Genomic DNA, 15,461 nt, shown 5'->3' with positions numbered 1-15,461 from the left:
GATCCAGGAGGTGCTGAGCTGGGACGAGGAGTGGATGCGGGTCCCTCCCAGGTCTGTCCCGCAGTAGGAAACTCCTCTGTGGAGGACTGGGTAGGGCATAGGCGTCCTGTGTTTCTGAATCACATATGCCTGCCTTAAAGCAGAATAGTATTAACACAGTGTGGGCTCTGGCCTAGTACCAGCAACATCACCTGGAAACTTTTTAGACATGTAGATTCTCTGGCCCCTTTCCAGACCTGCTGAATCAAACTCTGGAGGTGGGGCCCCACAGTCTCTACTTAACAAGCTCACCAGGTGATGCTGGTACATGCTAGTAAGTTCCAGAAGTACTGGGTCAGTGAGGGAACGGACTTGAGAGACAGAGTGCCTGAGTTTGCATTCTTACCCGCTGTGTGGCCCTGGGCAAATCGCTTAACCTCTCTGATCCTCTGTAAAATGTTTCATCACCTATAAATTGGAGACAGTAACTGCCACCTTGTTATTGTGATGATTCAGTAAGAATGTTCATATGGAGTTGCACCCGCTGCTGTCACTGGGAAGAAATCATCACTTTGTGTCTCTCCTTCTAGGTAGTATCTGATGCTGCAGGACAGGGTGTGGCCATTACGGGGAATCAGACCTTCAACAACTGGAACTGGCCCAACGCAATGATTTTTGCAGCCACGGTCATCACTACCATTGGTAAGTCTTTTGGGACCTTCCAGATACCCACGTCCATGCCCCCCATCCACGGAACTTTTTTATAAGAGTCCAGCTCTGGCCCCGTGCCCTTCAGTTGCATTGCGCTCTTTGAGCATTTTTCCTGGGGATTTAGTAAGTCCTTGGTGACTGGCCATGCTTGGGAGATTTCTCTAGGAGTCCTCACCTGGGCTCTTGGAGCAGAAACAACAAAGCCTGATAGCCCGAGCCATGCAGGAGGTTGAACAGGTTGTGCTCTGCACCAAACCAACCCATGCTTGCTCACCAGGCTGGGTGTATCTTCTGATATCTATGGCTGCATGACCAACTACCCCAGAACTCAGTGGCTTAAAATACAACTTACTGTTTTTTACTATTTTGCTACTTTTGCTATTCTGAGGGTTGACTGGGTTCAGCCGGTTGGTTCTTGCTAGAGGTCAGTAATGGCGGTGGCGGTCTTGTGTCTGAGGCTGGAGTCAGCCAAAAGCACTACTGGCTAGACATCTAGGACTGCTTCTGCCATCACACGTTGGATAGTGGACCGTGGCTGTCAGCTGAGAGCACGGCTAGAGGTGAAAACACCGTGACTCGGGTAGCTCGCAGCGCGGCAACTAGATTCCAAGGGGGAGAATCCCCGAAGTGAGCACTTGCAGCCAGCCAGGGGAGAAGCAACAGGGCTTCTCAGGCTTAGCCTATCTGGTAGTACTTGTGCTGCATCCGCTGGCTAAGCAGGCCCCCGAAGCCCCAGCTTCCAAGGTTGGGGATTAGACACCAGCCGGATGTGAGCAGCAGCATGCACAGGAGGGGAAGGGATTAAGAATGGTCGTCTTTAGGGGTGCCTGGGTGGCTCAGTGGGTTAAAGCCTCTGCCTTCGGCTCAGGTCATGATCCCAGAGTTCTGGGATCAAGCTCTGCATTGGGCTCTCTGCTCAGCAGGGAACCTGCTTCCTCCTCTCTCTCTGCCTGCTTCTCTGCCTAATTGTGATCTTTGTCTGTCAAATAAATAAATAAAATCTTAAAAATAAATAAAGAAAGAAAGAACGGCCGTCTTTAGAGACCACCTCCCGTGGTGCCTGTGGGGTGTCTCCCCAGAGAAGGCTGTTTGTAATTTGCACTGTGGTGCTGTATGGACTAGTGGAGGGCTTGCTAATGATGAAGGCTTTGTCCAGCAGGGAGCTCCCAGTCTGATGGAAGAGACATGACCATTGTGTAATAAAGTAAAATTTCATTTCTGGAGGACTGATATTAGATCAGTATCAAGTGATCTTAGAGGACAGGGCTGTGTGGGTGTGGATGTGGGTGTAGGTTTGGCCATGTAGCGGAGCCCAGGGCCATGCTGAGTCTGACTCTGTCACCCCTGCTGCAGCTCTCCATGCCTCACTTTTTTTCTTCCTCAGGCTATGGCAATGTGGCCCCCAAGACCCCTGCTGGGCGCCTCTTCTGTGTCTTCTATGGTCTCTTTGGAGTGCCACTCTGCCTGACGTGGATCAGTGCCCTGGGAAAGTTCTTCGGGGGACGTGCCAAGAGGTTGGGCCAGTTCCTCACCAAGAGAGGCGTGAGCCTGGTATGTCCCCAAACCTTGGATGCTGCGCAGCACTGGGGAGACCCTGGCAGGGGATGGAGGAGGGGAAAGATCTAAGAATGGACAGAGGTGCTAGAGCAGGAGTCGAGAGGGCAGTTTCGGGGACCCCCGGCCCCTGGTTGAGGCTGGGAACAGTGCTCCTCGCCCTTTCCTGGGCGCCAAGCCTTCTCCCAGGCGTGGCACCAGTTGGCCTCCCGCCTGGCTGCTTCACCGGCCTTCTGAATGCCCTTGCTGATTTTCCTGTCTCTGCCATGGGTCTGACTCAGTCTCCCTGCCATCCCCCCCACCCCATCAGCGACAGGCGCAGATCACGTGCACAGCCATCTTCATTGTATGGGGCGTCCTGGTCCACCTGGTGATCCCACCCTTCGTGTTCATGGTGACAGAGGAGTGGGACTACATCGAGGGCCTCTACTACTCCTTCATTACCATCTCTACCATCGGCTTCGGTGACTTTGTGGCTGGTGAGTCCTGCCCTGCCCCCCAGACCTCTGCTTCTCCATGTGCAATTCAGGGGACCATTTTTGGGGCCCCAGCAGGTGCTCAGCGTCCTGGGCAGCAACCCCTCCCCCAAAAGGGGTCCTCTTCTGTTTCCCTTTCTTGGGCCGTAGCTTTTCCTGCTTCCTCTCCCTGTTTCCCCTGCTCTCAGGCCTAGGTTCACTCGGGGCAGGAGGTAGGTTCTTCCCCCTCTGCAGAGTTGGAGCCTGTTACCCACAAAGCCCTGCAGCCAAGCCGTGGGGTCCCCTTCCTGTCCGAGAGCTGCCTGCCTTGTTTCCCATCACAGGAGCAGAGGGAGCTGTTATAGAGGCTTGGCCGAGAGGCCCGAAACTTTGCTCTTGCCACAGGCAGTTTAGAAACAAGAGAGGCCTTCTCCTAAGCTGCCCCACCCTCTGGGGCCAGGAGAGTCCCTCCCACTCCTCCCCTGCTTAATCCAGGCAGGTGATAAAATTCTTTGGCCACAGCCTCTAAGACCTGTGTCTCTGGCCAGCAGTGCATCTTGGCCCTTCATCTTCTCAACCAGCCCCTGTTTGGCTGCACTGGCCGGCCCCGTGTTTGTTTCCTCAGTACCTGCTGGCCCTGCTCAGCCGACCCCAGCCTTTGCTCCAGGGGCCTCTGGTCTCCGCCCTCCCCCTTCCTAAGGGGCAGGAGCAGCTCATTACCCCTCTGCCTTATTGTAAGGGGAGACTCCAAACGCTGGGAGAGATGGTTGGGTGGTGGTGGTGAGGGGGGACAGGAAAGAGACCCAGACACTCTCCCTGACGTCGGCAGCTCAGGGCCTGCTGTCTTGAGAGATAAATTCAGATGTAAGCACAGCCCCCCCACCCATTGTCTAAGGGACCCCGAGTGGGCAGGGAGAAGCCTTTGTCCTAGGGAAAGTGTATTTACCCATACTTTCTCGGCTCCAGCAAAACCTTAGGCCCTTTCCTCAGTTTCCTCATCTTTAAGATTGGTTTAAAAAGAACAGCACCTACCTAACAGGGTGGTCAAAGATCAAATGAGTGCTGAGGATAAGACCCAGCTGTGTCAGCGTGCGCCCTCCTTGTCATCTCAGCCCACTTGTGACCAAGAGCCCCCAGCGTCCCTCAGAGACACCGCTTGCCTCCAGGGGCAAACACAGCCACTGTCCTCTGTGACCTGTAATTTGATGAGGGTTGTATAGTTCCTGCCCTGCGGGAGCCCTACTCTGCAGGAAGCCCCCTTGCCCTTTCCCCTTTTCCAGACTGCTCCCAGTTGGAAGGTGACGGGGGCAGGATAGATACTAATGCAGGTCAGTGGGTCCAGAAACGTGAAGTTAAGCTGGAAACCTTGTAATGCCGGAATGTAGGAGATCAGTCAGAGCTGCACAGGCTGACCCCAGAGGACTGACTCTCTGGAGCAGGTGTCAGGAGCCTGGGCTCAGAGGAGGGTGTGGGGTGGCAGAGCCCTCTCCACCATGGGAAGGGCCAGTCTGAAGAAGGCAGAAACAGGAAGTCCGGGAGCAGCCAGACCCCACTGAAGGAGAATCACATCTTTCTAGAGCAGTTTGTGCTGAAACCGGTGGGCACAGCCCTCTTGGCCTACCCACCAGCCCCACTCATGTTAAACCAGTGAGTCCATCCCTTGCTGTGAATATGCCGGCCACACGCTCACTTAGTTTCCATCCTGGTTTTAACTGAATTATAACATATACGTCCCCAAAGGTGCACAGAACACCTAGATGTGGTACAGTGGATAATCGAAAGGCAAACATTCATGAACTATTTTCTGACACATATGGTGGCTACATTAACCGATTTCCCATCACCTGGGACCTGGAGCCTACCTTATCCTGGTGAACCACTCTCTTGGCTTCTGACAGTTGAGGACTCGGAGGCTCAGGCAGGTTGGAGACTAAGATAGGGACATGAATCATCAGGATGGTGGAACAGTCTGGTTTCTGACACTGCCTGCTTTCAGAGAACCCAGCAGTGGCCTTGACGTGTATTCAGGTCCCTGCTGACCCACTTTTGACCCTCGGGGGTTCCTGTCCCATCTGCAGGTGTGAACCCCAGCGCCAACTACCATGCCCTGTACCGCTACTTTGTGGAGCTCTGGATCTACCTGGGACTGGCCTGGCTGTCCCTTTTTGTCAACTGGAAGGTGAGCATGTTCGTGGAGGTCCACAAGGCCATCAAGAAGCGGCGGCGGCGGCGGAAGGAGTCTTTTGAGAGCTCCCCACACTCCAGAAAGGCTCTGCAAGTGACTGGGAGTACGGCATCCAAGGACATCAATATCTTCGGTTTTCTGTCCAAGAAGGAGGAGACCTACAATGACCTCATCAAGCAGATCGGGAAGAAGGCAATGAAGACGAGCGGGGCTGGGGAGAGGGTCCCAGCGCCAGGGCTGGGGCCCCAGGGGGGTGGGCTTCCATCCCTCCCCACTTCCCTGTCCCCCCTGGTGGTTTACTCCAAGAACCGGGTGCCCAGCTTGGAAGAGGTATCTCAGACACTAAGGAGTAAAGGCCATGTGTCGCGGCCGCCCAGCGAGGAGGCCGGGGCAGGGTCCCCCCAAGGAGGGCTCCCCGACCTCCGAGGTCTTCATTAACCAGCTGGACCGAATCAGCGAGGAGGGTGAGCCGTGGGACGCCCAGGACTACCACCCGCTCATCTTCCAGAACGTCAGCATCACCTTTGCAAACGAGGAGGCCGGCCTCTCGGATGAGGAGACATCCAAGTCCTCCATAGAGGACAACCTGGCTGGGGAGGAGAGGCCCCAGGAGGGGACCGAAGCCGAGGCGCCCCTGAACCTGGGCGAGTTCCCGTCATCCGACGAGTCCACTTTCACCAGCACGGAGTCAGAGCTCTCTCTGCCTTACGAACAGCTTATGAACGAGTACATTCAGTCAGACTGCCCCAGGGGCACGTGAGGCAGGCCCGGCTCCCCACCCCAACTCCGATGGCTTCTGTTCCCCTCATCCTGGAGCGTCCTACTACGGCTGGGACCTCTGGCCCCTGGTGGGGGGCAGCCCTGGAACTGGGAGTGGGGGGCCAGGGCCCTTCCTCACCTTCCATCCCCTCCGGTGAGATGCTGCGGGTCAGACTCAGCGTGCACCCAGGGCAGGGCCCCTGCTCTCTGGCTGAATGGGCACGCTGGCAGTGGGAGGCTGGTGTATTTGGTGGTTCAGAGACATGTGTGGCCTGGCAGGTGACCCTTCAGGAAGCCTGCACCTGCATGGGTCTTCGGGTGTTTGGTTGAGCATGTCACACGGTTTTCTTAGGCTCGGAGCCCCGGCCATTTGAGTTCACCAGTATTAATGAGCTCCTGTGTGCCCAGCACGTAGCTAGTATTTCAGAAGGTGGGGGGAGGGCATTAGGAGCCCTGGGTCCTGCCTTTGCAGAAGGTACAGCAGTGGTGTGGGGAGCATTCCAGCTCCTCAGCAAATAGCAGCACGCTGCATGGGATGCCCGTATAAGCATCCCCCAACCCCACCCCATGTGCCCACCAGGCCCTACTGCAAGCTCAGTAGGGAAGAGGCGCCCAGGGGAAGGGAGGGGAAGACCCCGGGCAGATGCTGAAACACTCCGAATGCACAGGACCCCCCAGCAAGCTCTGAGTTGGCCCCAGGGTCTGAGTCCTGGTTTTGCCCAGACCAAGCCACCCGGAGCCCAGTTCCCTGACTCACTCTTCCACCGAGAGGTGACAGATGCAGGCCTTCCCTCCCCCTGGGAATGCTGTGGGAAGAGAGGGTAGCGGTGGCTGGGGGGCTACAGGGCTGGGTTCGGCTCCGGCTCCTTCCATCCCCAGCCTTCCCTGTGCTCAGAACAAGGACCTCATGGCTCCCTGGCCCTCCTGGCCCCCATGGTGGGGGAGGCCGAGTCCCTCTTGGCTTACACATGGGAGGGACCAAAGATGTGAATCAGCTCCCCACCTGCAGCCACGGTTTGTCGTTTGTGTGTTTAAGAAAAGACTGGGGACACGGGGAGCAAAAGATAATGTGAAGTGCACACAGACTGCTTCTGGTGTGGGGCAGCAGAGGTCCTCTGCCAGGTACACCCTGGGGCCAGCCCTCTCTGCCCTGTAGGGTTTGGTTTGGTTTGGTTTGGTTTTGAATAAACTGCTGTTTTGATCTTCCATTGTTGGCTCCATTGTTGGCAGGGGGCAGGGGAGGAAGAGCAGGCTCCCAAGGATTGGGACGCCAACTGTTTGCCCTCCTACCCACAGCTTAGCTGGGTCTTTCTTGGTGGACTCAGCCAGCACCACGCTGTCGAGAGCTCCCCCCACACACACACAGAGTGGCGGTGGTAGGGGCGAGGCATCCCTCACGGGTGACTGACGCTGGCCAGGAGGCAAGGGATCACCCTTGACCCAAACTCTCCGCCTCTCAGCCCCCTCCCCTGCCACCAACATGTGAAGACGGTGATGGGTGTGTGTGACCCCCACCTGCGTTCATCCTGTGACCCAGGGCTGTGCTGGCCGGGCAGCTGGGTGAGAAGGAGCGGCCTTCTGTTTCTCTGAATGTTCTGAGTTCATCCCAGTTTCCTTGCCCGACCTAGCTGGGTGTCGCTGGCCATCCTGGACTCACACACTGTATGTACATACTAGCAATGATGTTAAATGTAATTTATTTTAACATTTTTACAATAAAGCCTTGAAGATGGACAGGGCAGCCTGGCGTTTGTGTGCTCTGTGGGGGCAGTCTGGGAGGATTGGGGGTGGGAAGAACGGATGACAGTGTGCGGGTCATGGTGAGGATTGGGGTGGTCCAGAAGGGAAAGGGGAGAAAAAGAGTTGAGGAGGTGTGGGAAGGAGCCAGCTAGTTAAGAGGAGGTGGTCAGGGAGGGCTTCTTGGAGGAGGTGGCAGTTAACAGGTCTGAAGGTGGATGGGGAAGACCCTTGCAGAAAGGATCCTAGAACTGGGAAGGAGTGAGGAGCCGGGGAGAGCTCTGGGGCAGTGATGGGGAGCGTGTAAACTGTCTGCAGTTTGCTTCTTGCTCGTGCTCCACAAACGAACTCTGATCTTGCAAAAGATCTTACCATGCAGTGGGTGTACGTGCCCATTTTACAGGCCAGGGGAAATGTGGAGAGGTGATTGGGGCAAGATCTCAGTAGGCCTGAATTCAAACCCACACAGCCATGCTCCTGCACCTGTTGCAGCCACGGGCATGGGAGGAGGGAGCGAGCCTGTACTTGTGGCCACTGATGTCCCCTGGAAGGGCTCCTGCCTTGGAATCTGGGCCAGAGAATAACAGGACCAGGCTTGAGTTGGGGGGATGGGCCCTGGGGATCAGAAAGAATGTGAAAGGAGGACTGACCAGGCTGAGCCTGTCCGTGTCCACTTAAAGGGTTTGAGACTGGTCTCTTCTATGGTTCCAGAGTCGCCTAAACAGCACCAGACAGGACGTTAGTTAAAAGTTGGAGTCTATTGGGGAAAAATATAAAGTTCTGTGGTTTCAGGAGTGAGTCACAATTTTCATGAAGGCATGGATGTGTTTACAAAGAGTCCTATGTGTTGAACAATACCAACCCATTCTAGAGCTACTTGGTATCATCCCTACCTCGACCAGAACAACTCTCCACCTCCCTCCCTCACCTTCCTGACCCCACCCCCACACCCTCCCCCAACAACAGGTCCAAGATTCTCTGGTTTTGCTTTAGCACCTTTCAACCTCAAGGTAACTAAGCGCTACCCTTATTTAGCGCTTGACCACTTCACCAAGCCCTTTTGACAAATACGGAGCGTCCCCACACCACAGGTCACTGGGCCCCATTGTCAGCTAAGGAGATGAAGGCTCAAGAAAGCCTGTCTCTACCAGGCACAGCATCCCACAGACAGAAAGCACCAATGCCAAATTGGGGTGGAGGTGTGGTCTGGGGCAACCCTGGCTAAGATGAGTCTGGAGATTTCCTAGTAAAAGGTGGGGCCCAGGAGGCCCCAAGTTGTTGAGGGATTGAAGCAGAGGGGGCATGCCACGTGGTGGGTGGGGGTGTGGTGAGACCTCAAGTCACGGTCACAGTCGGTCGTGAGCTGCCGGGCATGGAAGGTAGGCGAGGTGGTTGGGAGTCAGGGGAGAGGACCCCGACGGGAACCCTCTTGTTGACTCGGGATTCATAACCCACGTCAGTGACACCCTGTTACAGGATTTCCTCGCCTCTAAGTGCCCGCAGTCCTTGGTCACGCTGCTATGGAAGAATGAAGAGGTAGACCAGGAGGGCTAGGCAGCGAAGCAAGGTGTGTGTGTGTGGGTGGGGGGGGGGGGGGATAGCAAAGTGATCGCACATCTCCGAGGAGGGAGGGGACCCAAGGGAGCTGTCGTGGAGTTATTATGTCTAGGGGTTTTGATGGGCTTGTTGGTGGGCTGTTTTTCTCTGATGAACCCTCCCTGTGCCTGTCCCCCAATCAGGTTTTGGTCATCTATCTATCATGTGGGAAAGGGTGGAGGGCTCCTTCCAGGGCCGGGTAAAATCCTTTCAAGAGTGGTCTCCTCCAACCTCGGGTATCATCCTGGAGGAGTCCCGTAGCTCTGCACTGGATGAGCTTGACCCACCTCTCCTGACTGCAGAGGTGGGTCAATGCTTTCTTGAGCCTGGGACAGAGTAGGGGAAGGAGGGGGAGGAATGAGGCTGGGCGGGGTCTCCAGGACTGGCGGCCCTTCTGTGGCGCCCCTGAGGTTTGAGCTCAGCCCCGAAATAACAGTTCGTCACCCCTGAAGCAACAGGTCCCCGACTTCCAAATTCATACACAACTGGTTCAGGAAGCCAGCGTGAGAACCTCCAGGATGTGTTTGTGTAATACAGTGAGAACTCCTAAATTCGCCTGCCCCTTCTTTCCAACCAAGCCCCCGCGGCCCCTCATGTGGAGCCTCGTACCAGCGGCATCAGGGCTTGCTTGGCACCTGAAAGGGGTTCTCGAGATGTTTGTTGAATGAGTGAGTGAGGACCCTTAGCTGGCCCTAACACAGACCCTCTCCCACTTGGCCATCACTGCCCCCAGCAGGGAGAATCAGAACTCAAACCTACCCCCCTTTTCGTCCTGCTTTGAATTTCTGGGCTCCCATTGCTCTTCCGGACACCCCATCTCCAGCCTCCTCTAATGGCCATCCCCACCCCCATGTCCTTCTGGGCTCCAGCCACAGAAAAGTTTCTGCAATGAGCCAGGCCGCCCACGACTTTGCCCTATGCTGTTTCCGGGCTATGCCCTTCCTCTCTCCCTGTGGTATCCTAAAGCCTTGTGGGATTAATGCTGGAGGCCAGTTTCTCTGGGAGGAGTTCAGCAAGCAGCTGCTTCAGTGCGGTTCAAGGTGCTTGTCGCCTGGTGTCCCACATCTAGTCCCTGCCCGGAAGCCCCAAGAACGCGGAGAGTGGCTTGTTCACTTTCGGATACTTCCCGCAGGGCCCACAGAGAAGGAAGGGCTCAGTGTTTCAGGGTTTCCTGAGTAGAGGTGAATGAGCCAGAGTCCTGGACCCTCCCAGTGGTAACTCCGTCTCTCTTCCTGGGGCAAAAGCCAAATCAGGAGGCAGATCTTATCCCACAAGGGCGAGTCTCAGCAGAGCTGGGTACATGATCTTGAGGGACCTTGTCCCAGGCGGTGGTGGCCTGCTGAGTCACGTAACTGTGCCAAGTCACCTCCGTCTGGCAGCCAGGACAGGGACACAGCACACCTTATTTGTCCACACCCCTCCCCTCCCAGCTCCCCTCACCTCTCTGCCCTCACCGCTCATCACCCCCACAGCAGCCCCAGTCACCGTTCACAGATGATCAGGGGGACTGGACCTCCCACACCAGCAGCCCCCAAGTCCCTGCCTTCCCTAGGGAGTAATACCTCCACTCGCGGTGACCCCTCACCTCTGTGGCTGGCCACCCAGTTTACAAAGCTTGTTCCCGTCCGTTCTTGCGGGATCATTCAACAGCCCCTGGAGGCAGGTGCAAAATTTTACAGCCCAATTTAAACGGCTTTTTCAAGTGAGGAAAACTGAGTGTTTTGGTTTGTTTTTCCAGGAGAACAAGGCCTAAGAGCACAACCGGGAGGTGGTTGGAGGAAGTAGAAAGGGAGGGGGGGCAAAGATGGGGAAAGAGCAAAAGGAAATAAAGGGGGCATTGTGGAGAGGCTGAAGTGGTTCCACTGTGGGAAACTGGGGCTCAGTCCTGCTGGGATCTTCTGAAAAACCTGCCCAGTGCACCTCAGAACTGTGCCTCTGGAGGATAAGAGCCCTGCATTTACCCACCAAATGCCACCCTCCTTGTTGAGGATGCCCCCAGAGGCATTAGTCCCCACCTTCCTCCCATGCAGGCTGGATGTGGCAGTTGGCATGGTCCGAGGTTGGCCACAACAATGTCTCCCCGCCCTCATACTTGTTGGCAAAGTGACCTCGCTACTCCCCCAGCAAGACGTGGAGTCTCTTCCCTCGGCATGGGACCCAACTGTTTGGATCAATAGAACACTGTAGAAATGACCTTCTGTGCTTTTTGAATCTACCTATTAAGGGGCCTGGCGGCCCCCACCTTTGAGCTCTTGGGGAAACCAGATGAAAGGTAAGGAACCCAAGTACCCTGAGCCCCGCGCTGCGGAGAGCCAAACTAGCCATGTGGGGAAGGCACGGGGACAGAGAATCTGCCCAGCCAAGGCACATCCTTGGACATCCCAGGCCGTGTGGAAGAGAACCTAGCCAACCATGAGCAGATAAATGATAGGCGCTGTTTTGAGCCTCTGAGATTTGGGGTGGTTTGTGACACGGCAGGAGATAAGGAGAAGACAGGGCGGACTTGCTCTGAGCTGAGTGACTTTTCTGCCAGCTTTAGAGAGAGCTCTGAGGTGGAAAAGCAGAGTGGCACTGAGGCACACTGGGGAAGCTCTTGGGCAGCGTGTGTGGGGCTGTCCACTACAGCGGGGCTGACACCCAGAGCGGGAGGAGGGACTGGGACATCCGATGCAAATAGCATCTGCCTCCCTGAATCCAAAACTGAAGCAGCGTCCCAGCTGAGACCAAACACACGCACATTCCCTAAGTCCTTACTTAAGTAAGACCAAAATTTTTACTTGCAAGATATCAAAGCCCCTTCTATTGGGGGGGGGGGTTCTCTAACTATGTTGATACCCTCTCTGCTAGGTTTAAACAGTCCTGGGAGACCTGGGGGCTGCCGCCATCTGAGCAGTGTGACCCACATAGCCACATCTGCCATTGTGGGATCCTTACCACACACAGGCACTGACAGGGACATGTTGGTCCATGGTCTCCTTTAATCCCATCATTAGCTGCATTTGGAGGCTGAGGCTCAGAGTAGTTATGTAACTTGTTCCAAGTCACACAGCTAGACGCTTAGCCTCAGTTCTAAACGAAGTCCCAGCCTGGGCTACTAACTACCACACCAGGTTGCCAGAGCAGGCTCCCCTGCTCAAGGGAGAGGTTACCAGAGAAGGTGTGCTGGTCACAATTCCCAGCCAATCGTCCTCCTCAAGACCCAGGAAGTGACCCGGTCCGTAGATCCCAGCCCTTGTGGCAACTGCCCCCCCAAACCACCAGGGGGTTCCTGGGCTCCATCTCAGGAGATTCTGAATCAGGAAGTTTGGGGGTAAAACCTTGGAAATATCCAGGTTCTGGCAACACCTGGCCGGAGATGTTAGAGGGCAGGTCCCTCGGTGTGTCTGGGAGCCCCCGGCAATCCATCCCTGCCGGTGTTTTCATTCTGTGTTGAAATCCGTGTTTACCTCCAGGGATGTGAAACTTCCTTGTCATTCTTTGATTCCTTCACCTGCAGCTCAGCCGCTCTGTTTGGGGTGTTGACATCACACACCATTCCATTCAAATCATCTCTATTTGTTGTCCCTCTTAGGTTACCTGGAACAGCTGATGTTAGTGACGAAGGAGGAAGGAAAAATGAGGAACAGATAATGACCTGCCAGGCAGTCAGGGCCCCCTCTCTGTCTTTCTGTCCACTCAGATTACCACCAGGGGAAAGTTTCCAACTCAGTGCTCAGGAGCCTTGTTCGAACTGGCTCAGGGGACCCGGTGACTCCAGTTTCAGACATCTCACAAGCTGGCTGTACTAGAAGTTAAATTATACAAACACACAAGTCATAGTAAGAACCAATGTGATAAAATTGGCAGAGCTCCTCATTTCCTCATCACATGCCACCGTTACCCATGCTTCTGAGGATATTTGCATCTATTGGAGGTAAATGGAAGGACTGTTATATAATGAGAACTACGGTGCTTCTCTCCTCAACTTCACGTTTTGGGACATCGTGTCGGTAGCTGAAAATCAGCCCTAGTGGGAGCAGTGACACCATGCAAATGGGCAGGCACTGCAAATTAGGGCTCTCCCCTCCTCAGAGAGCCAGATGTTCTACATGGCCAGATGTGCCACATGTCCAGCACATCTTTGCACTGAGCCCCTTCTGGACTGGCCATGTGAACTGCTGGGGGGAAGGGGGGCTGGGACAAACAGTGAGGTTTTGCCCACCTTGGAAAGGAGCAAGCATGTCTGGGCTTCAAGGAGATCAGAGCTCATGAAGAGTCCCTTGCTTCCCCTGGGACCTTTCAGACAATCGCTTGTAGCTCCGAACCATGTGTTCCCCCTTAGCAATGCTGATTAGACTGGGAGAGAAAAACTGGAACCGAGATGCACCAGTGGGATGACCTAGCTAGGCATTCGAAGCAAGGATGTTGAGAGACTGAGACAGTGAGCAGTGGCGAGCAGAGCCGTGAGGTCACGGAGGCTTGGGAGTGGTGGCAGACCTCTGCGGTCATGTGTGAGTCAGAGAAAGAAGGTATGCAGACAGAAGCAGAAGGATAGAACAGACACATAGTAAGACAGGCAGAGACAAGGAACTGGACAGGCTGGGCTTCCCCGAGAGCTGAATCTTTCCGTGGAACCTCACCTCTTATAACCAGTGGGCCTTGATTAATATAATGGGACTTGAACAGCCCCTACAAAAGCCTATAAGCACTGAAGACCCCAATGCACCCGTCCCTTTGCCCCCAAACCCCACATTGTGCCTCTGAGACACTGAGGTCCCTGTCATTCAACGTAGTCAGGCGATGGGTCGGTGTCCACTCCTTGGAGATGCTGGCAGTTGAACTCATAGGTCCCGCTCAAACACATGATTCTGAGTTTCCAGAATAGGAAAGCATAGGGGTATTTTAAGATTGTTTTTTTCTTCCTTCTTGGCACCCAGTACCCCCCTGCTTAACACCTGGTCCCTGGCAAGGAAGCCTGTACCCCTGGGGATGGGAGTGGGGCACGCAGTTAAACAAAGAGCACAAGAAAGTTTCTTCTGTCTCTGCTCCCCACATCAGCGCACACATCGCCATGGTGGGAGAATGGCAGGGGGTGGAAACAATGGGAGCCTATGAGTCATGGGGGTGGGCAGGGTAATGTTTCTCCAAAAGAGCTCCTCTGGCCATGTCCGGAGTTGCTGACGTAGGCAGCTGCCAGGCAGTGACACCTGGAATGACCTTCAGTTCTGGGCATTCACTTGCCCTGCCCTGGATAGCCTGAGTTTTCTTTTTATCTTTTCATTCAATTTTTATTTTTAGCAAAGTGATATATATAAAAATACTTCCAAAAAGTTAAAAAAAAAAATACTACACAGACGGTAACGGAAAAACAGGCATTGCCTGCCTCACCCTTCCCCATCCCCAGTCCCCAGAGGTAACTTCTTCTAGGCTTTTTAACCATTTCTTATTTTTCTTCCACTTCTCCAAATAACGTGTAGCTATTTTTGTGCCCCATCTCCCTACTAGAAAAAATGGGGATTAACTCCATATGGCTTCCAACACCCAAACTTCTTCCCCAGCCCTTCTATTATAGTTGGATTTTAATTTATATGTTCACATTATTATGACTATGTAAATTCTACCTCGTGTACTTGGCTACACTTTCTTGCATTCATTTTGTTTTCCATGTGTTTTGTTTGCTTAATTTTGTAAGTTTCTGTCACTGATTAATTTCCAAGCCCCCTGTACAGCTGTAAAACTCCTCCCAGGATTATCCATCAGACCCATTTGTTTATTTCTTGATAAATTTCTTTCTGAACCAAACATCTTTCTGCCCCTGGGTGCTCTCTAGGCCTGCTCCAGAGCTAACATCCTTGATTGTCCTTTCACTCCTCACTGGGGGATTCCCTTTGCCTCCTTCCTGCACTGGAGCCCCTGTTTTCTGTATCCATTGTCTTCCGTCTTTCTTTGTTTACTCCATTGTCTGATGGAACACTTCCTTCAGCTTTCTGAGAAATGGTGTGAGGGAAGAACAATGTTTGAGATCTTGTATATCTAAAAAGATCTTTATCCTACCTTTAGCTTGATTGATAGCTGGGCTGGGTATCTAACCCTAGGTTGGAAATTGTTTCCTTCAGAATTTTGAGAGTTTTTCCTTCTTGTTTTCTAGCTTCCTGTGTGGTTGCAGAAAAGTTCCGTGAAATTCTAATTCCAGGGCCTTTGTATGTGATCCGTGTTGTTGTCTTTTCACCTTGGAAATATTTTATGGTCTCTTTAGCTACTGGAGCACTTGTCTGTATATTCTGGAGTTCACTTAGCCCTCAGGCTTCCCTTCAACCTAGAAGCTCATGCTGTTCAGCTCCTTTCTGTGCTTATTGTGTTCTACATATTTTCAGTTAGGACTCTGGGGTTGGTCTGATTTTCTAATCTTTACTTTGTGTCTTCTTATCCTACTTTCTTTTTTAAAAATATTTTATTTATTTATTTATTTGTCAGAGAGAAAGAGAGAGAGAGAGAGAGAATACAAG

The 15,461-nt window shown here is 53.8% G+C and overlaps 1 protein-coding gene across 1 annotated transcript in view; it reads left to right on the top strand.

Annotated features, from left to right (window-relative positions):
- KCNK5 (potassium two pore domain channel subfamily K member 5) overlaps positions 1 to 7,377 on the top strand; it is a 37,825-nt gene extending 30,448 nt beyond the window's left edge. Inside the window, 5 exon segments of the mRNA XM_004739985.3 lie at positions 570 to 681; positions 2,075 to 2,241; positions 2,555 to 2,723; positions 4,778 to 5,289; positions 5,291 to 7,377. Coding sequence (XP_004740042.2) covers positions 570 to 681; positions 2,075 to 2,241; positions 2,555 to 2,723; positions 4,778 to 5,289; positions 5,291 to 5,644 — 1,314 coding nt within the window. The 3' untranslated portion in view covers positions 5,645 to 7,377.
- The last annotated feature ends 8,084 nt before the right edge of the window (positions 7,378 to 15,461 follow it).

This window comes from Mustela putorius, unplaced genomic scaffold (assembly GCF_011764305.1).
Source record: "Mustela putorius furo isolate JIRA1106 unplaced genomic scaffold, ASM1176430v1.1 tig00003983_pilon_pilon_pilon, whole genome shotgun sequence".
NCBI lineage: Eukaryota > Metazoa > Chordata > Mammalia > Carnivora > Mustelidae > Mustela > Mustela putorius.
The sequence above is the reverse complement of the archived record's forward strand: the minus strand, read 5'-3'. Positions and strand labels throughout refer to the sequence as shown.